The 22,776-nt window shown below is 38.7% G+C and overlaps 1 protein-coding gene across 1 annotated transcript in view; it reads left to right on the forward strand.

Moving 5' to 3' along the window:
• LOC126416759 (protein sly1 homolog) overlaps positions 1-22,776 on the forward strand; it is a 187,107-nt gene that overhangs the window by 126,522 nt on the left and 37,809 nt on the right. Inside the window, exons 10-12 of the mRNA XM_050084599.1 lie at positions 18,530-18,714; positions 18,880-18,959; positions 19,095-19,233. Coding sequence (XP_049940556.1) covers positions 18,530-18,714; positions 18,880-18,959; positions 19,095-19,233 — 404 coding nt within the window. The remainder of the gene's footprint in view (positions 1-18,529; positions 18,715-18,879; positions 18,960-19,094; positions 19,234-22,776) is intronic.

Genomic DNA, 22,776 nt, shown 5'->3' on the forward strand with positions numbered 1-22,776 from the left:
TAAGAACAAACAAATAAAAAAGTAAACATCACTGTATTGGCATATTCTTTGATGTCAGTAAGGCATACAATACTGGTTGGTGACATACAAAAGAGTTCTTTAAAACTACAGAAGTTAATATTTCACAGCAAATGAACATTTTCACAATGAACCTTGAATTTACAAGTTTTAAAAACACATGTGATTTCAACAATACAAATTATTCTTGCACAACTCCATCAGTGAGGCTTTCATGGCCACCTCCCCGTCTTCATTAGGTCTTTCCTGTCTCAGCGGATTTTTCGGACTCGAGTTGGTGACACACTGTGAGATCATTTTGAACAGGAGAATAATGTCAGTCAGGGCAGTGTTTTAGTGTTACCCTCTTTGCTGTAGCCATAAACAGTATCACGTCTATGGTAAGGAGTCCTGTACAGTGCTCCTTATTTGTAGACACTTTTGCTGTTTTTTGATCCTCCTCCAGTGTTGCAACAGTAAGCTATCAGTTGCAGCTTACATTGCAAAAGTTAGAGGAGTGGGCTGCAAAGACGGGTTTTCATTTTTCTGCAGATAAATGTGTGCGTGTTCATTTTAAACATTGTCGTCATATACCTGACTTGCATAGGAGGGACACCATCCTTCATTTTAGATATGTAGAGAGGTTTCTGGGTGGCATTTTTTATACCAAATTGTCATGGGCACACCGAAGAGATCTGAAAGCAAGAATTCTGAAGGCACGAATATCATAAGTGCCTTAGCCACAGGTCTTGGGGAGCAGACAGGGCACGTCTGCTCCAGTTTTATAGAGTGCTCCTACATTTGTGGCTCAACTATGGGTGCACGGTATAAGGATCGGCAAGGCATCTTATTTGAAGAACATTGTCGATGTCCATCTTGGGTGGATTTGGCTGGCCATGGGTGCTTGTAGGACCAGTTCCATACCCAGTCTCTGTGCTGAGGGCGGGGAACCACCACTTACCATCCGGCGTCAGCTCCTCATGGTGCATCAGGCATGCAAGTTCCTTGCAGCTCCGAATTCACCTACATACCATGTTGTTGCTCATCTGCCTCTGGAATGCCTTTTCTGCAACAGTCCATGAGGCACAATGCTGTTTGGGATCCACGTGCATCGTGTGTTGGAGCGACTCATTGTGAAGCAAGTACAACCTCAAATACATGGTTTTAACTGCCTGCCACCCTGGTTACTGCAGAGGCCCAAAGTGATTTTAGATTTGGTGCAGTTCTGGAGAGACTGCACTGCTGCTTTTGTTTTTAATGCAGTATTTTCTGACATTTCCTCTGTGCACCACAGCTGTGTAGCTGTCTTTATGGGTGGGTCTAAACAGGGGACCATAGTCAGTTGCTCTGTTGTTTTTCTGGATTGCGTCCTCAAGGTCCAACTGCCTCAAGACTTTAATGTCTTCAATGCAGAATTATATAACAATCTTGCAGGCACAGGGGCGGATGAGATGTTCTTCCAGTTCTAACTTTCTAGTATCTTCTGATTTCTGAGTGCCCTTCACTCTATGCAAAGTTTGTATTCAGCAGATAAAGGAGTTCAAAACATGCCCTCCTCCAGCTACAGTGACTGGGGAAGGAAGTGTCTTTCTGCTGGGTGCAAGGACACACTTGTACTGCAGGGAATTTAAGGGCAGGTCTAGCAGCCAAGGAGTCAAGTCATGTTCCTCAGTTATTTCAATGTGCCATCCCCCTGGATGCTGTCACTTCACTGATGAGGTACAAAGTGGCTGGAATATGGGAAAGGAGTGAAGTAGAGGAGGGAAAAAAAGGCTATGGACAATAGAAGGCTTTGTAGTGCTGGAGTGGGATTGGGGAAGGGGATAGGTGGGTGAAGGAAATGTACTAAGGAGTTAGGGGTAATGTAGGATATATTACGGGGAGAGTTCCCACATGTGCATTTCAGAAAAGCTGGTATTGGTAGGAAGGATTCAGATGATGTAGACTGTGAAGCAGTCATTGAAGAGAAATATTGTGTTGGCCAGCATGCTCAACAACAGGGTGATCGAGCTGTCTCTTGCCCACAGTTTGTTGGTGCCCATTCTTGCGGACAGACAGCTAGTTGGTTGTCATGCCCACATAGAACATAGTGTAATCATTGTAGCTTAGCTTGTAGACCAAATGATGCCTTCAGAGGTAGCCCTGCCTTCGATGGGATAGGTGATACTTGTGACTAGACTGAAGTAGATGGTGGTGGGAGGATTTATGGACTGGCTCTTGCACCTAGGTCTAGCGGATAGGAGACGCAAGACAAGGGTTTGGGAGTAAGGGTGAAGTAGGGATGAATGTGGATCTTGCATAGTTTCCTTGGGTAGCAGAATACCGCTGTGGAAGGAGTCTCAAGGATAGTGGGTAGGATACTCCTCATTTTGTGGAACAATGAGCAGTAGTCAAAATTCTGGCAGAGTATGCTCCATTCTTCAGTGGTACTCAGTCATGAGGTGAATATTCTTTGTGGCCAGACGATGGAACTGTGGGAGGTGGTGGGTAACTGAAGAGATGAGACATTTGAGATCTCTTTCTGTACAAGGTTGGGAGGGTAATTTAGATCTATGAAGGCCTCAGTGAGCCCTTCGGTATATTTGGTGAGGGGCTGATTGTCACCATAGATGGGTGGCTAGGCTGTATGAGAGGGACTTCTTGGTATGGAATGGGTGGCAGCTGTTGAATTGGAGGTATTGCTGGGGGTTGGTAGGTTTGTTTTATGGACAGAGGTACACATATAGCCATCTTTGAGGTGCAGCTCAACATTGACAAAGGTGGCTTGTTGAGTTGAGGAGGACCAGGTGAAGTGAATGGGGGAGCTGAGCATGCTTCCCAGCACAACGTTCTTCACTTCAGTGACTGCTTCACAGCCTGCACAATTGGGATCTTCCCATCAACACCAGCATTTCTGAATTGCACAGGTGGGAACGCTTCTGGCAATGTATCCTACATTCCAATAACCCCCCTGGCCTCAACCTTTGTTAATTTTTGTCCTTCCACTCCAGCATTCCACTGCCTTCTCTTCCACCAACTCACCCACAGTCTTTCCTCTACTTTGCTCCCTCCCCCCCCCCCCCCCCCTCCCCACCCTCCTTTCCTTGTCTAACCAACTGACTGCACCTGACTGCCATATCCTTTCCCCACATGTCTCTGCAAGCTCCCACAAGCAGCACTTTATCACCACCCACCCCTACCCTGCTATCCCTCTCCGTCCCCACCCCAGCATACTCCTTACCTCCACCACCCAGATTCCTTCTCCCATCATGCACAGCTTCATGCAGTCCAACCTCGGTGGTCAGAGACAGTGGTCAAGTGTGTGTGAGTTATGCTTGGGTAAATGTGTGTGTGATGTCTACTTTAGAAGAAGGCTTTTTAGCCAAAAGCTCACAGTTTTACCGGTCTCTTTGTTGTGCCTCTTTGTGATTCACCATCTCCTGTGTATGGTGAGTAGCAATCTATTCTTTTCATAATACTGCCATTATTCTATCCTGGATTTTCCAGTTGTTTACAATAAGCCTAATTACCTTCTTAGGTTATCATTCTTGTGATCCTTTTCTGTAACATGAAAACTTAGGTTTTCTTTACACATTTGTCCCTCTGAAAAGAATTTCATAGAACTTTTTTCCATTTCTGGAACTCACTTTTCATTATGTTGTTCAGCTCTTTCAGCGATTCTGTTTTTATCTCATCAGTGGTGGCAAAATGACATTCTTTCATGGTTCTGTTCAGGCTCAAGAACAGAAAGAAGCCACAGGGGGCCATGTCTGGCAAATTTGGTGGCCGAGGCAGTATAACATTACTGTTTTTTGCCAAAAAATCATGAACAAGAGTTGACATGTGAGTGGGAGCATTATTGTGATACAGTTTCCAGGAGTGGTTTTGACACAATTCTGTTCATTTTCTTCATATTCTTTCATGCAAAATGCACAACTTCCAGTTAGAATTCCTTATTGACTGTACCACCATAAGGCAGGAACTCATGATGCACTATCCCATTGTAATTGAATAAAACAGTGGTAATAACCTTAACATGTGATCAGACTTGGTGATTTTTTTAAATTTTTTATTTATTTATTTATTATTATTATATATAATATATCTTTTTTTTATTTTATTTTATTTTATTTTTTTTTTTTTTTTTTTGTCTTAGTTCTTCGTGGAGTTTCCATTGGGATGATTGGGTCTTGGTTTCGATGTCATACCCTTGTACCCATGTTTTGTTTCACCACCTGTTGTAATCTTCTTTAGAAGTTCTGTATTATTGTCAACTTCAATCGGCAATTCCTGAGCTGTGTCTATGCAGCATCATTTTTGGTCGAAATTCAACAATTTCGGAACAAGCTTTGCTGCTGCATGTTTCATGCCTAAAACATCCGCAACAACAAAATTGCTTGGTGTGAGCCAAAGGATATGCTGATATCTTCAGCAACCTCTCTGATAATGATTAAGTGATTTTCCAGGACCATTTTCATTACTTTTTCCACATTGCCATCAGTAACTGATGTGCAGGGGCATCCAGGACACTCATCATCTTGAGTGTCTTCCTGACACTCTTTGAAATATTTATACCACTCGTAAACTCTTGTCTTACTCATAGTAGATTCACCAAAAGGCACAGTCAACATCTCAAATGTTGTGCTGTACTTCATTCCAAACAAAGTTGAATGCAACTCCTTTGACCCATCTTTCTTCGAAAGTAAAAATTCACCAAGCACTTGAAAACACTTACAACTTTTTTACTGTCAGCAACAAACTAAATAATCAAAACACCTGAAAATGCAAACATAAGTGGGGAACATGTGCACCTATAAGGTAAAAGAATTGAAAATCAGATGTATAAATCCTGTGAAATTAAAAAATTCCCTGTACTTTTTGATCACACCTCATACATTTCCAGAAATTTTGTGTTCATTATGCAGTTTGTAAAGGCACCACCTACATTTGATTTAGCATTCGAACATTGAAAAGTCTTGGACTGAATAACAGCAATATGTTTTAGGGCAGATAGCCACTCACCTGCTGAAGATAAGGTGGGTAGATCACGTAACTAATGAGGAGGTACTGAATAGGATTGGGGAGAAGAGAAGTTTGTGGCACAACTTGACTAGAAGAAGGGATCGGTTGGTAGGACATGTTTTGAGGCAACAAGGGATCACAAATTTAGCATTGGAGGGCAGCGTGGAGGGTAAAAATCGTAGAGGGAGACCAAGAGATCAGTACACTAAGCAGATTCAGAAGGATGTAGGTTGCAGTAGGTACTGGGAGATGAAGAAGCTTGCACAGGATATAGTAGCATGGAGAGCTGCATCAAACCAGTCTCAGGACTGAAGACCACAACAACAACAACAGCCACTCACCACACAAAGGGGCATTGAACGGCAGACAGGCACCTTTAAAAGTATAATTACTAGTAGGCTAAGTTATCTGATGAAGTCCTTCATCGAATTTAGGGAAAACACACACATTCATACACTCACAACTCTCACATACCCAGAGATGACCGTGGTCATATGTTTGTGAGTTGTGCACATATGAATGTTTAATTTAAGTGTGTCATTTTCCCTCTTCAGACTGACATTTATGGCATTTGGTTTCTTTATGTTAACTGTAACTGTTGCATGTTGACCAATGGTAAACTTCCTTGAAGGTTTAATTAGGAGAGATCTCTTGTTCTCTCAGCGACTGTATTGCTGTCAGCAGCAAAGAGAGTATTTCCCCATAATTGAAACGATACCCTCAGGAACAACTACATTAATGTATTTTGCTTCTGATGTTTCACTAAGAGTTTAGCTTCCTTTATTAAGTTTGTGTTAGTCTTTCTCTTTGTACCCTATCTGCTGGGTGTGATTGGAACCACTTGTTAGCTATATCACTTCGGAAACCAAATTATGATTTGCTTAGAAGGCTATATTTATTCAAGTAATTAATCAATCACTCATTCATACTTCATTCCATAATTTTTGTGAAATGCAACAGCATAATAAATTGGTCTTTAGCTTTCTATGTCTATTGTATAACTTTTTTGCTTAGGAGAGGCACAACTTTTACCTGTTTTAAGTAATCTGGAAAGTCCCCTGATGGGAATGAATCATTTTTTATGTGTGTTAGGGGAGCTTGTATACTGTGTACTTGTATGCTTCATCACACATGTTGGCGCTTCAGATAAGGCTGTTGACTTTTTATTCTTTAGGTTTTCTACAGGTTTTACTGACTCCATGCTGTGTGATTCATAATAACATCACTATACTTAGTGCACTGCTATTTACAAGTATTACATTTGTTTTTGCAATTTTTGTTGTAATTTCCTTGTAATACCTGAAAAATGACCATTGCAAGTCGGTTGGATCATTTTATTACTTTATCCCTCTCTCCTATCAGTATGTTGTTATGATTTTGTTGATCCCACCCTGTTTCTAGGTTAATGATATTCCAGACTGCTCTGCTTTTATTCTCTGCATTGTATATTATTTGTCATTAAATGACAGCCTTTGCAGCAGTCAGTACCTTTCAGCACCCTCCTAGAAACCTTTCTATACTCTTGGTAGTAATTTAAGAACATTGGCTCACTGACATTTTTGAACGGACAAAGGTACTTAAGGTTCTGGGTTTTTTTTTCTGATACCCTGTATTATCCTTTTTCCAAATGTAAAGACAGTCTTCTTGCAGGTATTTATTTTAAAATTTACTCATTTTGTGCTAGTGGCGCATCTTCATAATTTCTGTAAATTAACAATAATGTATGTATTATACAAGCTGTGACCATGACCCACCCCAACTAAGTAACTAGTGACTTAAGTAACTTATATGAAGAACTTGCCTTAGATGGTATAAACTACACTAGTCAAAAAGTAAACAGTGAATGGAGCTTAACAGCAAATGTCAAGTATAAAACCAGAAGCCTGAAAAGATAAATAAATTTTATAAAAATTCTTTCTAAAACAAGTAACTGCTAGAACAGACTTTCTGTATCTATGGGCACAAAGAACCTACAGGGGGTTATTAGACAGTCATTCTCACCAAGTCATGGAGAAAACCAGAGTGAACATAGGCTTGGGGAAAACAGGCATATTGCACAATAGTGAACAATAAATGCACTAGGCAGCATGTTGGCTGTGACAACGAACCATGTACTAATGTAACATGAATGAACATCTGATCGTAAGTGCCAAGCAATTGTGTTGCTTGTGCCTAATACGTGGCTATGATTTACATATTGCAGGATAATTAAAAGCAGTCCTACAAAACAGTGCTAGAAGTACATAGTTTAAATAAATTAATAGTTATTTAATTGTACCTTAAAAGTAATTAAAAATGAAGTTGCAAATCCAAGGAGTAAAGACGAGGTCACAGTGGCGGATGACAAACAGCAGTCATGCTGGTGGTTACTTAGCCATAGAGGACCTGGCTAATGAAATTTGTGTGAACATGTCATAAGTCATAAAAAATTTTGCTTTTATGACAGGTTGCTCATTGAGATTCAGATCTTCCAAATTCTTAAAAATTTTCGTTATTCCTCTAGTAGAGTTGACTTTTTACCCTGTTGTTGGTTTGATGTGGCTGCTAATTTTAGATGCACCGCAAACAAAGAATTGTTTTTCACCTGCTTTTCTCCATGATTTGGTGAATGTGACTGCCTAATAACTCCAGTTAGGTTCTTGTTGCATATAGATACAGAAGTCAATTCTAGTAGTTATCTGTTTTGGAAGGAATTTTTACGAAATTTTTTGTACATTCTCAGGCTTCTGGTTTTATATTTGACAATTGCAGTTATGCTCCATCCAATGTTTACTTTTTGACTTGTGCAGTATACATTGTCTAACACAAATTCTCTTTATAAGTTACTTAAGTCAATAGTTACTTAGCTGGGGTTGGATAGTCTTGTGGTCACAACATTTTTTGTAATACATACATTATTGTTTATTAAATGGCATGGTGTAGGGGTAGCATCTTTGATTAGTAATCAAAAATCCTCCTTAATCTCAGTTTCGATACCTGCCATAGCTTAAATTTTGATTAATAATCAAAATTGGTGGACGAAAACTTCCGGCATAACAAGTTGCCCTCATTCTGCCAAAGGCCTTGTCATAGAGAGTGGAGGAGCAGACAGAGGTTCAGGGCTCTCTCTTGTCCTTGGGGTGGGAAACTGCCCCTCAAGGTGGAAGAATCAGCATGGGATGCAGAAGGCAATAGAAACCACTGCATTAGACACACATAACATGTATCCACAGGACATGTGGCCTGTAGTTGAAAGAGTGTCATGATGATCTGTCTGTTGGCAAAAGATGATTCCGGAATAGACCCTTAGGATCTCTGGGGACTGCCAAGGGTGGGGAGGGAAGAGAGGGATGGCAGCCCATGAGAAAAAGATTTAATAACCAACAAAAGGATAACGTTCTACAAGTTGGGGTGTGGAATGTCAGAAACTTGAACATGGCAGGGAAGCTAGAAAATATGAAAAAGGGAAATGCAAAGGCTCAGTCTAGATATAGTAGGAGTCAGGGAAGTGGAATGGAAAGAAGACAAGGATTTCTTGTCAGATGAGTATAGGGTAATATCAACAGCAGCACAGAATGGTATAACAGGAGTAGGATTTGTAATGAATAGGAAGGCAGGGCCGTGTGTGTGTTACTGTGAACATTTCAGTGATAGGGTTGCTCTTTTCAGAATCGACAGCAAACCAACACCGACAACAGTAGTTAAGATATACATTCTGACATCACAAGCTGAAGATGAAGAGGTAGGGTAAATATATGAGAATATTGAAAGGGTAACACAGTACATATTGGGAGATTATAGGAGAATATGGGCTTGGGACAAGAAATGAGAGAGGAGAAAGACTAATTGAGATTGTAATAAATTTCAGCTAGTAATAGCAGATACTCTTCTCAGGAATCACAAGAGGAGGAGGACCAGGAGCAGGAGAAGGTATACTTGGAAAAGGCTGGGTGATACAGGAAGATTTCAGGTAGATAACATCATGGTCAAACAGAGATTCAGGAATCAGATACTGGATTCTAAGGCGTAGCCAGGAGCAGATACAGACTCAGATCACAATGTAGTAGTGATGAAGAGTAGGCTGAAGTTTAAGAGGTTAATCAGGAAGAATCAATAGGCATAAAAGTGGGATACAGAAGTACTAAGGAATGATGAGATATGCTTGAAGTTCTCTAAGGCTATAGATACAGCCACAAGAAATAGCTCAGTAAGCATTACATTTGAAGAGGAATTGACATTTCTAAAAAGGGCAGTCACGGAAGTTGGAACATAAAAACATAGGTACAAAGAAGGTAACTGCAAAGAAACCATGGGTAAGAGAAGAGATACTTCAGTTGATCGATGAAAGAAGGAAGAACAAAAATTTTCAAGGAAATTCAGGAATTCAGAAATAGAAGTCACTGTGGAATGAAATAAATAGAAACTGCAGGGAAACTAAGATGGAATGGCTGCATGAAAAATGTGAAGGAATCGAAAAAGAAATGATTGTCAGAAGGACTGACTCAGCATATATAAAAGTCAGAACAGCCTTCAGTGAAATTATAATCAAAAGTGGCAACATTAAGGGGGACCATACCTTGCCTATCTAACCAATGTTAATTTAGACAAGTATTTGACCCATTTCTAAAAAAACTATTTGATGCAGGACCTTAATATTTTTACTGTGTGTTACGTGATGCTAATAGTCAACTGTACTAAAATATACTTTATCCATTTTATAGTTTTTAAGAAATACTTTTTTAAATTTATTAACAAAAAATATTAAGTTTTTTCTGCAGAAAATATTTTTTTGTGAACTTCCTAATGGGGGAATATTAATGAATGTAGTATCAGAGGTGGATTTTTGTGTTATGCAGAGTCTCTGAAAATTTCATTCATTTATCTATGATAGTTTCTGATATAATGGGACATATGTACTGAAAATTTTAGTTTGCGGGAAATTGACTTTAAAGAAAAAACTTTTGAAATTTGTTACTTACAGTTAATTAAAACTGTCCTGCAGCATATGATGGCCCTTCTTCGGCCTCTAGCAGGTCTTCCAGCATCTTTTTTCACCTTCCTGTATGTTTGTCTTGCTTTCTTGACCATATTAGATGCAGACCTGTCTGCATCAGCTATCCTCATTTTATCACAGTGTTGCAGCCCAGTGATCATATTTTCACCATGATTAATTCCCAGCTTTTTCAGTACCAAAAACTTTCCAATATTACCACAGTTGAATGTAATAACAGCATCATGAACTACTAGTTTCATTGTATGCATGCCTACAAATACAGTTTTAGGAAGGCAGTTCCAAATTGTGCTGTTGAAACATTCATTTGGATTCTGTGTCTGCCCATGCAGACATTTCCTTAGAAAGTCAGGATGAGCCAAGTCTCTGAAAATATGTTTAATTGCTGTAGTAACAGCAGCAGGAAGAGAATGCTGGTGAGAATAAGATTCTCCAGTTGCCTGAGCCCTATTGTATTTGCACCAAGAATTTTCTCCTGATGGACACAAACCATGACATGACATGTCATCAGTAGAGGACTTACAGAAGAATATGGCCCAAACATCTCTCTTCATTGCCTCCAGATTTTCTTTATTTCTCCTAATTGCCTGCCCATAGTATACCTGCAAGTTTTCTATTTCAGTTTTAGTTAACCGACCCTGTCCGGTCAACAATTTTCCATCTATTAATTTTTTTCCTCTCATATCAACAGTTAGTTTTCTCAGCCTTGTTCCGAAACGTTTTTGAACATGGCCTACACATTCTATTTTGCTAATAATGGCATCTCCATATGGCTTAGAGTTCACCACATTGTTGTATGCCTTATTGTCACCATCGCCCAAATATCTGGTGTACCGTACGTCTCTTGTTTCTACGGACCGATGAAATATTTTTTGTACTCAGTGAACTTCCATACCACCACTTGTTCCTCTAAAATTAGCCACACAGTTATGTTCTTTATGTTCATTGATTTTACAACATTTGCAATATTTAGACATTATCTCCACGTCTAACACTTTACCGGTGTCTACACTCGTGGCAGTCACTACTCCATTCAGAGAAGTATGTCCTCTTTTCTGCCAACTTCCATCAAGTGCAACTGCAATATCCGAACAACCATCATTTTCTTCCACTGCTTCCCTAGCAGCCAGTTTCATGTTTTCCTCACTGACCTCACATACAGCTTTCTCTAATATTGCAGTCCATTTTCAAATTTATTTGGTGGTTGATATAAGTTCATCACTGAACAAAATGTTCTCCCTGCAGCCATGCCCTTGCCAAGCATAAACTAATCTAGTATTGATTTCATAAGGGCCACTTGCATCTGGTTTTGAAGAACTCATAAATGAGGTCACAGCTGAGCATTTCGTACAAATTAAATCCAAAGCAATTGGTAGGCCTTTTCTCCCACTGGCACTCTCACAAATTTTCACACTCTGTGACTTACCACACTGTCTACGTTGTACAAATTTAGAAATTACATCTGATAATATTTTCGAATTTATAATACTGTTACGGCACCCCTTGTCACTTACAGTAAATTCGTTGTAACTCTCTTGAAATGGTGAGAGCTTCTTTGATGATGCACTTGTTGAAGAATTACAATTAGAAATATCATTGCCAGGCGACATAACCTCTTGTACAGAAAGCTTTCTAAACTTGTTTCCTCTAAATTGTCATTTCTTGAAAATGCCTTTACATTTTGTCATCTTCAATAAAAACAACAAAACACACATAAACAAGCACTGGAAACGTAAATATAACAACTACTTGCAATCACACTTGAACAAAACTAACCGCATGTTTGAAAGCGTGTTGCTTACAAACAACAGAAACAAAAGAATACTGACTGCTGCATTCCAAGGATAGCCAACACACTTGAGAGAAAACACCTAACATGCAAAAATTTTTTTCAGCAAAATCCTTTTCAAAGTACTTAAATAAAACCTTAATCTATCAAAATATGATGAAAACCAAAAATTGATTTTTTGCGACCTGAACCATGGTGTGGTCCCCTTAAGAGTGCAACTGGGATTCCACTGTTAAATGCAGAGGAGAAAGTGAATAGATGGAAATCGTACACTGAAGGCCTCTATCAGGAGGAAGATGTGTCTGATTTGATAGAAGAAGAAACAGGAGTCGATTTAGAAGAAACGGGGATCCAGTATTAGAAGAAATGGGGATCCAGTATTAGAATCAGAATTTAAAAGAGCTTTGAATGACTTAAGATCAAAAAAAGCAGAAGGAATAGATGACATTCTTTCAGAATTTCTAAAATCAGTGAGGGACGTGGTAACAAAATGACTATTCACATTGGTGTGTGGAATGTGAGAATCTGGCAACATATCAGCCACATAATTCCTAGGACTGCAAGAGCTGACAAGTGCAAGAACTAAAGCTTAACAGCTGATGCATCCAAGTTGCTGACAAGAATAAGATACAGAAAAATGGAAAAGAAAATTGATGATGTGTTAGATGATAATCAGTTTGGCTTTAGGAAAGTTAAAGACACCAGGGAGGCAATTCTGACCTTGTGGTTGATAATAGAAGTAAGACTAAAGAAAAATCAAGACATGTTCTATGATTTGTCAATCTGGAAAAAGCATTTAACAATGTAAAATGGTGCAAAATGTTCAAAATTCTGAGAAAAATAGAGGTAAGCTATAAGGAGAAATGGGTAAATACAATATGTACAAGAGCCAAGAGGGAATAATAAGAGTGGACAACCATGAATGAAATGCTTGGATTAGAAAAGGTGTAAGACAGGGATGTATCCTTTCACCCCAACTGTTCAATCTGTACATTGAAGAAGCAATGATGGAAATAAGGGAAAGGTTCAGGAGAGGGATTAAAATTCAAGGTGGAAGAACATCAGTGATGTGATACGCTTATGACGTTGGTATCCTGAGTTAAAGTGAAGAAGAATAATGTGATCTGCTGAGTGGAATGAACAGTCTAATGAGTACAGAATATGGATTGAGAGTAAATCGAAGAAAGATGAAAGTAATAAAGTAGCAGAAAAATGAGAACAGTGGGAAACTTAATATTGGGATTGATGGTCATGAAGTAGATGAAGTTAAAGAATTCTATTACCCAGGCAGCAAAATAATCAGTGACGGATGGAACTAGGTGAGCATCAGATAGAAGTCTACTAGTATCAAACATAGACTTCAGTTTAAGGAACAAATTTCTGAGAATCTTTGTTTGGAGCACAGTGTATGGTAGTGAAAATTGGACTGTGGGAAATCTGGAAGAGAAGAGAATTGAAGCATTTGAGATGTGGTACTGCAGACAAATATTGAAAATTAGTTATACTGATAAGGTAAGGAATGAGATGGTTCTGCACAGAATCGATGAGGAAAGGAAAATGTGAAAAACATGGACAAAGAGAAGGGACAGGATGATTGAACAACTGTTAAGACATCAGGGAATGACGTCCACAGTACTGGAGGGAGCTTTAAAGGGCAAAAACTGTAGAGGAAGACAGAGATTGGAATACATTCAGCAAATAATTGAGGACATATATTGCAAGTGCTACTCTGAGATGAAGAGGTTGGCACAGGAGAGGAATTCGTGGTGGGCCACATCAAACCAGTCATAAGACTAATGACTAGAGAAAAAAAAGAAAAGATATGTCAGTAGTGGCAACCATGTCAGTTTCAAAATAAATACCTGCAACAGAGGCAGCGTTTTTATTTGAAGACTGGTTTACTGTTGCTGAACCGGGCCAAAAATTGAGTGGAGAAACATATTTAACTGTTATTTATTTTTGTGAGACATTGCTGCTGATGTGGATACATTTTACAAATCTTTCAAAGTTCGGTTTGAATTTATTATTTACATTCTTCTTCTACTTCTTCTTCTTGGCTTCTTAGGGACTTGGAGATCTTTTGCTGAACTCAAATGTTACCTCCAAATGCTTCTATCTTGCGATACCTCCTGCCAATTTTTTTGCCCATCTTGTTGCATATTGTTGTAAATTCATTCAGTCATGTATTTCTGCGTCTCCATTATGGCATTTTACCAAATGACTTCTTAAATATTCTTAAAATCACTTGATCTTCTTTCACTCTCATCAGCTGGCCTGCCCATTGAAGTAAGTCTTCTGGAATTTATTATGTTCATTATTGTTGTTTGATGTGATAACATGTGGACTTGTGTGTGGTGTCTCCTCTTCCAGCTTTGCAAATTATCATCGTTGTATGGACCAAATATTTTCCTATAAACTTTGTTTTCAAAACTTGTAATTGTTGTTCTTCTGCCGTCTAGAATTGTCTGTATGGAGTAGTAGACTCCGTTAACATTTTGCGGTCTCATTTTTGCTTCTGCTTGTCTCTGTCATTGCACCCAGGAATTTTAACTGGTCAGTGCATTGAAATTTGTGTCTTCCGATTATTAGATGCAATAGGTTGTCTTGTTCATTTCTGAATCTTTGAATTATCATTAATTTTGTGTTTTGATCATTTACTTTTAGGCCAAGTTTGGATGCTTTTTCTGTGAACTCCACAGATAGCTGTGAAATCTTTCTTTCACTTTTTCCAATGACCACTATCCCATCTGCATATGCTTACACCTTAACTTTATTTCTTTGGAGGAGCCTAGCAGGCAACAGTTCGAGTCCATCACATCTCTCTCCAAGACTACATTAAAGAGAAGAGGGAACAGAACATCTCCTTCTTTTAGTCCAGTTTTATTTTTTAAATGATTTATTCCATTTAGCAAAACACTGCTTATATTATTATCCATGCACATTTTCAGAAATGTATAAGTTCAATTGTAAATCCAAATTCTGTCATTACATTCCAGAGGCTTTGCCCGTGAATGGAATCATACGCTTTTGTAAAATCAATGAACAAGTAATGTACTTTTTACTTACATTCTTATAGTGTTTCATTTATTGTTATGGTTGCAATTATATTGTCAGTATTGGAACTATTTCTATGAAAACAATTTTGATGATTACCAGTTATACTTTATGCATATGTTTTCAAGTAGTTTAGCAATGATTAAGATAAAATCATATAGACTTTGTTAACCAGTGATATTTCCTGACAGTTTTTCAAGTCTCATTTTTACCTATTGGGATTATCAGTGATTTCGATTCTGTTAGTATGATATCAGTTTTCCAAATTTCCTGAATCAGGTGAAACAAACGCCTGTGCAGTGCTTCTCCTCCATACTTGAGTATCTCAGCTGGAATACTGTCAGTTCCAATTACTTTACCATTTTTAGGTGTTTGATACAATTCACTGCCAACTCATATATCAGTTTTGGAATTTGGTCATTATTGGGGCTGCTGCTTAAATTTTGTAATTTGTGATTCTGGACCAGAATCAATAATCATATTACCATCATTATCCTTTCTCACCTTAGATTTATAGTAAAACCTTATTAACACTGGTTTCTGTATACATTTCATCCCAACTTTGGTTTGCTAGCTCTCTTGAAAAATCTTGCATTGTGACTTCTGATAAAAGTAATCCTGCAGTTTAGGGACTTTTTCTGTGTGTGAGTTTACTGTTATTGGCAGGAAATAAGCAAAACAAATAACTTTTGGAGGTGGATAACTCTTGGTCACTAAAGTCCTATGAGTGTTTGTTGAATAACTGACACATCAGTGCTCCAAAACACTGTTCATAGATTCGAATGGGAAATACATAGCAACTGCTCTCTTGGACACCCATAAGCCATCAGTTTTTTCACTGGAATCACAATGGTCAGTTGAATAATGATCTCAGGATCCTGAAGTAAGCAACGGGCTAATCCTTATGCTAGTCAAATGTCACCATAGGTTACAACAAAGTCCAATCACAGCCCAGGAGAAAACCGAATAGTGTTGGGTTGTTGCCAATAGGTATACCAGAGACCTTGCTCTAATCATCATCTGGTTGACAAGTAGGCTGCAGTGGTGGTGGCAGCCCTTAAATCTGCTGCTGGTGTTGCCACATGATCTGGCGCCAGCAGATGTATCCTTCCGCGTTGCACCTAGCGACCTTATCAGACATATGCATTATTATATCGACTCATCCATTTATAGAGTTGGCCAGATTACAAGAAGACATTGGTTGACAGCCTTTTTCTCCCTATGTTTTATTCAAAATTTTAAAAATTGCATTTAATTTAACATTGTCAAAAGCTTTTTTAAATCTACAGGTACTGTAAATGTGTGTTGGCATTTAACCTCTCTCTCTCTCTCTCTCTCTCTCTCTCTCTCTCTCTCTCTCTCTCTCTTCTAAAATAATTGTAGCTTTAGTATTTCTTTGTGTGTTCTTTAATTTCTCTAGAACCTAAACTCATAATAGCTCAGAGACTTTACTAACTTTGGGGTGCCACTCTTTTTCCTAGATGAGAGTTAAAAGTACTCACAGGTTTGGGAGTACTGAGATATATGGAAATACCATATCAGAAGGATGAAAAAAAAAATAATAATAAAGAAAGAAATCCCAAAAATCATGATTTACATCTGCAGTAAGTGTGCTACCTAAATTAAGTAGTTCACTTGCTTAATTCCTTTTTGTTTTTCTTCTGCTGTATCTCTGCATTTACTGGAGTGCATTTCTTTAATGTTTTCATTATATGTGCCTTAGAAATCCTAACATATTTCTAAATTTCCCCAAGTTTTTCTTATTGCCTTCACAATTTACTGAAAATCATCTTCACTTTCTTCAAGGACTAGTTGATCATCTGCATATTTAATAACTCTCTCTCTCTCTCTCTTTCTCTCTCTCTCTCTCTCTCTCTCTCTCTCTCCCTCCCTCCCTCCCTCCCTCCCTCCCTCCCTCCCTCCTCCCCTCCCCCTTCCCCTATCTATCTATCTATCTATCTGCTGTTATTCTACGACCAGTATGTCCAATAAACAGGCCTGGAGATATGCTGCAGCCTTGTTTCACTCTCTCCTAATATCTACCTTTTTTCTGCTTCCTCCACTCTCACCTCTCTTATGTCATAGTTATAATTAACTTGTTCCAAATTATTTTTGAGTACTTCAAGCAGTATTTTCCATTTTACTAGATCAAAAGCCTTTACCTTATGTATCAAACACCAACCTATATGTGCAGCAACTTCTAAAGTCTCTGTGCCATATCTCAGTCAGCTTTTCTCATTTTTATTTATTGTTTCTTTACTAGAATTTTTGTTACTGAAACACACAAACTTATATTAGGTAGTCATCAGACATTTCATTCATAGGATGGCAGATGGAACATTAATTGGTAACGACAGAGGGAAAATTTTCGAATATTTTTTTAGATGTTGGTATGGTTGTGTAACTCAACAGACTGATCAGGAACACTGATAAAGAATTATTAAAATAATTACATTCTGTGTCTATTGTCATTTGAAACATATACACCCCATCAGAAAATAAGGAAATCATTTTTTGAAGTCCTGTTCATGATGTCATTGTAGATAGTGCACAGTTGTGGATAAGCCAAGGAAGGGAAGGTTTGGCTGTTCATTTTGAAGGAATAATTATGCATTCATCTTAACTGATTTAGGGATATGACTGAAAATGTAAACAAGAATAGCCTGACAGGGTGCAAACATTGTACCTCTTCAATGTGAATGTACTGTCTTAATCACTATACAACCTCACTCAGTAAAAACCATTTAAGATATGAAAAAAGAAAGGTCAGTGGAAAAGATAGTGTTTCAATCATGAAGTGATTAAAACTGTAGAAAATGTAATATTCAGTGAACTTGCAAGACTGTTGTGAAGAATATCTGTGGAGGAGGGCAACGCCCCAAAACTGAATGAGGATCTAGGTGGTCATATGTACAAGGATGAAGCAGAAGACTTGGATCTGGCATAATGTCGAGAAATTCAGTGTTTGATGCAACACATTTGTGGATGTGGTTGATGTTGCATTCTCAGTGACAAGAGGACAGCTGAGCGATAGTTACATAAGAACTGTGGAAAGATGATGAGGAGCATAATTGGTATTTTTTAACACAGGATGATTGGATGTTAGCTAAAACTATAGGTCCACTAGGACAGAAATCCTCTCTGTTGCAACAAAAGACTGAGACGTTTTGGGATGGACTGAAATGGTTAGGCTTCTGTACTTTGAAAAGCAGTTACAAGAATGTGAAAGAAATTGGGGTGAAGGAAGAGATGGAATAGAGTGAAAAATTCTGGAATGGATCTATCATTTTAAGTGTGTGTTTGAAGCTGTGGATGGCCGCAATTTTCAACTTTTACAACAATTATAAGGTCAGTGTCACCAAGAACGGACCTAGGGAAGGAAACTGATGAGGTAATGGTAATGCTTGATGGTCGTAATTAGATGGAGGTATAAGTTAGACTAACTGAAGCAAGTTTTGGTGAAGGCTTTGGGTCAGTTTATGTGCTTAAAGCTTAAAAATGTCTAGCAGTTCCCTCAAAGAAATACTGTGTGGACTAAATATTCACTGTTGAAATTGAGCTGTATGCATCAGAGGAAGTCAGAAATATCACAGCAGATAGTTTTGAAAGGCGGTCACATTTATTACATAGTAAAATAGTTGTCATAATTGTCATTTAATTAATTGAGTATAACATAATTATGTATTTCTTCTGTTAAGCAATTCTCAACTGTATCAAGTCACGTCGTTTGGACACGTTCTTTGAATTTGAAGAAAAAATTATGAGCAAAACAACCCTGGATCGGGGCATTATGGAATTGCTTGCTGATGGAGAAGCTGGTACACCTGAAGACAAACTCCGTCTCTTTCTTATTTATTACATATGCTCACATTCAATGTCAGAGGTTAGAAAACAACCGATATATTTTTTCTCATATAGTTATGACAACAATCTCATTTGTCATTTTGAAGTCATGTTTTTAGTAACAACAAAATAATTCAATTATTCTGAATGAATTCCTTATTTAAGATATTTTCTATTTAAATAGTTTGATCATAATTTCTTACAGGCTGAGTATGATCGTTTCGCTGTAGCACTGCAGAATGCTGGTTGTGATCTTCAGCCTTTGTCATACATTAAGAGGTGGAAGTAAGTATGTTTATAAAGTTCTAAATATAAATAATATAATTATGTTGTGTATTCTAAACATTCAGTCGCTTTGGACACAACTTTCCATATTCAGTAAATAATTTTTTTTACTGTTATATATCTTTTTTCAAACAGAGCATATACAAAAATGGCAGCTACCCATAACCAGTATGTAGGTGGTGGTACCAAAACTGTCAGCATGTTCTCAAAACTAGTTAGTCAAGGATCATCATTTGTGATGGAAGGAGTGAAAAACCTTGTCGTGAAAAGGCATGTAAGTACCATGCACTTATGTCATAATGTATTGTCATTGCCCTTAAATTGCTGTTCATAGTGAGTGGGAAATCATATGTATCTGGGCAGTTTAGGGTAATCATTTTAAATATAAGTATCAAAAAGAATAAATCATTTCTTAGAACTAGCTACAAAGTTATGTGCACACTCACTGAAATGCGCCACAATTCATGTTGCAAATTTCATATAGATTCCATATGCAGTGATCAGCCTGAACATTATGATCACCTACCTAATAGCTGGTATGCCCTCCTTTGGCAGGGATAACAGCGCGAGCGTGTCATGGCATGGAAGCAGTGAGGCCTTGGTAGGTCGCTAGAGGGAGTTGGCACCACATCTGCACACACAAATCAACTAATTCCTGTGAATTCTGGGGAGCTGATGAGCTCTAACACCACGTTCTATCACATCCCAGATGTGTTTGATTGGGTTCAGATCTGGCGATTGAGAGGTCAGCACATCAATTGGGACTCACTACTGTGTTCCTCGAACCACTCCATCACACTCCTGCTCTTGTGACTTGATGCATTATTATCTTATTGAAAAATGCTTCTGCCATTGGGAAACATTATTGTCATGAAGGTGTGTACATGATCTGCAACCAGTGTATGATGCTCCTAGGCTGCCATAGTGCCTTCCACAGAACCCATGGATGTCCATGTAAATGTTAGCCAGAGCATAATGGAGCCACCGCCAGCTTGTCTCTGTCCCGCCCATCTGCATGATGAACAGGAACAGGCTGCTGGGATTCATTAGGCCATGCTACACTCTGCCAGCTCTGCCACTGCAAGTGCTCAGTGCCATTGGTCACATGCCCATTTCAGTTGTAGTTGCCACTGTTGTGATGTTAACATTGGCACATGCACGAGTTGTTGTTTGCTGAGGCCCACTGTTAGGAGTGTTCAGTGCACTGTGTTTTCAGACACCCTTGTACTCTGCCCAGCATTAAAGTCTGATAGTTCTGTCGCCGTTCACTGCCTGTCTTGATTTACCAGTCTGCCCAGCCTTCAATGTCCGACATGTGTAATGAGGGGTGGCCACACAACCACATAGCATCTGACGTGGTGTCACCTTGCTTTTGCCACGTGTTGAAGACACTTACCACAGCACTCCTTGAACACCCGACAAGTCTTGTAGTTTCCGAAATGCTCATGCTGAACCTGCGGGCCATCACAATGTGCCCTCGGTCAAACTCGGATAGATCGTACACCCTCCCCATTGTCCACACTGACTGCATGCTCATTGATACTCCATGCACCATGCGTGTGTCTAACTAGCAGTCATTCCTCAATAGGTGATGCTACTGTCGCCTCGATGGATTTATATCAATATTAGGTCAGTGGTCATAATGTTCTGGTTGAGTGGCGCAATGCATTCTTTCTTAGTAAGTAAGTACCTGGTGCACTCAAGGGATGATTTTACCTCAGTGCTCATGGCAATTTTGCCTGATTGACATAACAATTCTGGATAGTATCGCCTTCTAATGGAAACTTTTTGATTGACCCTATACGTATTAAAGAGCATACATGAGAGTGCATCCCTTGCCTCCACCCACAGTTAAGTCTCAAAAACTGGTGTTAAGTGTTGTTGTATCCGTACTTGACATACTACTACTTCCATAGTCAAACTTATGAACCATATTAACTATTGATGTATGCCGAGATTATTCATGGCTTCAAAAACCTTATTTCTTTTTATGGTGCCATAACCTCTTTAAAGTCAATAAATATATGATGTGTCACAATATCTTATTCCCTTTTTTTTCCCTTCCAATTTTACCTCAGAGTGGATATTTGACAATAGTTGGCCAGATATAAAGCCTGTGTGATATCTGCTAATTGCTTTTTCTGCAGAAAGTTTTACATGGCAAAACTGAGTCCTTGTAGCCACAGTATCGCTCATTGTTCATCTTACAAAATTGAAAGCTCATGTCCTTTAATATTCTTAGGATTTCCAGCGACTGCCGTTACAACCCGAGCTCTCATTCATTCATGAAACAGAATTGTTTGCAAGCAGGTATTCGCCTCTCGAATACATATTGAATATTGTACAATATAAAACATTCTTAGAAAAATCGTCCAAATTGCCTACTTCTTTGTTAAGATTGTGTTGCTTCCATGGTTATTTAAAATACGCCAATGCACTGGCTTTAATAGATGTGTTTACTTCACTAGAGGTACACTACACAGTTCTCCGTCCCACACCACACACCTCAGCCATTCTCACCTGGCTATTGGCAGAGTTGTGGCAAGCACCACATAGTGAAGAGGTGTTTGCTTCAGCCTTTCTTTTGAAGACATTGTACTCTTGGAACACTGTAGCTCTTGCTTGTTTGCGTAACACTTGGTGCTTTTCTGATCTGTCAACCTTAATGACCTCTTCCCAAACAATACAACCATCAACATACGTACACTGGAGAATTCACCACTATATATTGAAGGTATACTCAACAATGCATGAAACAGACTGAAACAGTGAGTGACACTTCAGAGCATCATGTGGTAACTGTGTCTTGCTACTGCACATCTTGTTCTTCTGGTCTGCATCTGTTTGTTTGATTTGTTCTTTGTTTCTGTTGTGTCTCCATTCTTCTGATCTGTTGCTCCATACTAATCACCTTACCTGCAGCATTCTCTATTTCATTACTGTTTTATTCAATTGCTCATTCATGTTATAAGTATAGGTCTTGGAGGATCCTATCAGTCTGTTTTCCAAATTAATAGTTAGGTGTTCAGCCGAAAATAATATACTTATTTTGTCTTTCTCCTTTAACTTTATGTGCATTCAAAATGTTTCCTTTTATGTGGAGGTGATGATCAGAGTCCATATTTGCATCTCTGGACCTATGGCAAACTAATACATCAGAGTCACGCCAGGTTTCTATTAATATACGAGGTGCTACCCAAAAGTTCCCATAATACACCAAAAAATAAAATTACTCTTTACCTGGATCTTGTTTATCACCATCACCTTCAAAGTAGTGCCCTGTGGGGTGTATGCACCGCTCCCAGTCATTTTTCCATGAACTCAAAGCTCCTTCGAATGCATTTTTCGTGAGCCTGTGTAGTACCATTTGCAATTCTGTTTGAATCTTATCGACAGTGTAAAATCTTCAGCATTTTAACTTGAGTTTCATTCCGGGGAGTAAGAAAACATTTGGGTTAATTTCGCAGAGGAGGAACAACTGTCATTTTGTTTTTCGCAAGAAACTCCTGGGTGATCAACACAATGAGTGACTTCACATCGTGATGATGCAGGAACCAATTGCTGATGCTCCACTTTTGTCGGACAAAACCCTATGACATTTCCCGCGAGACAGCCCCATGACATTGCATACACCTGGATGGTCTGCCTGTGACCGTATTTCAAAGAGACATATTTGGGAGTGAGTCTGGTTGACAGCTGAGCTGAAGGGGATTGTCACCAAATGATGTTCTGCTGTCTTAATGACATTTAAAACAGTGATAACTTTGCCTGTAATCTAAGGTGTCTTCCCCAAGTATTTACTTCAATATGTCATGTT

This window comes from Schistocerca serialis, chromosome 8 (genome assembly GCF_023864345.2).
Source record: "Schistocerca serialis cubense isolate TAMUIC-IGC-003099 chromosome 8, iqSchSeri2.2, whole genome shotgun sequence".
NCBI lineage: Eukaryota > Metazoa > Arthropoda > Insecta > Orthoptera > Acrididae > Schistocerca > Schistocerca serialis.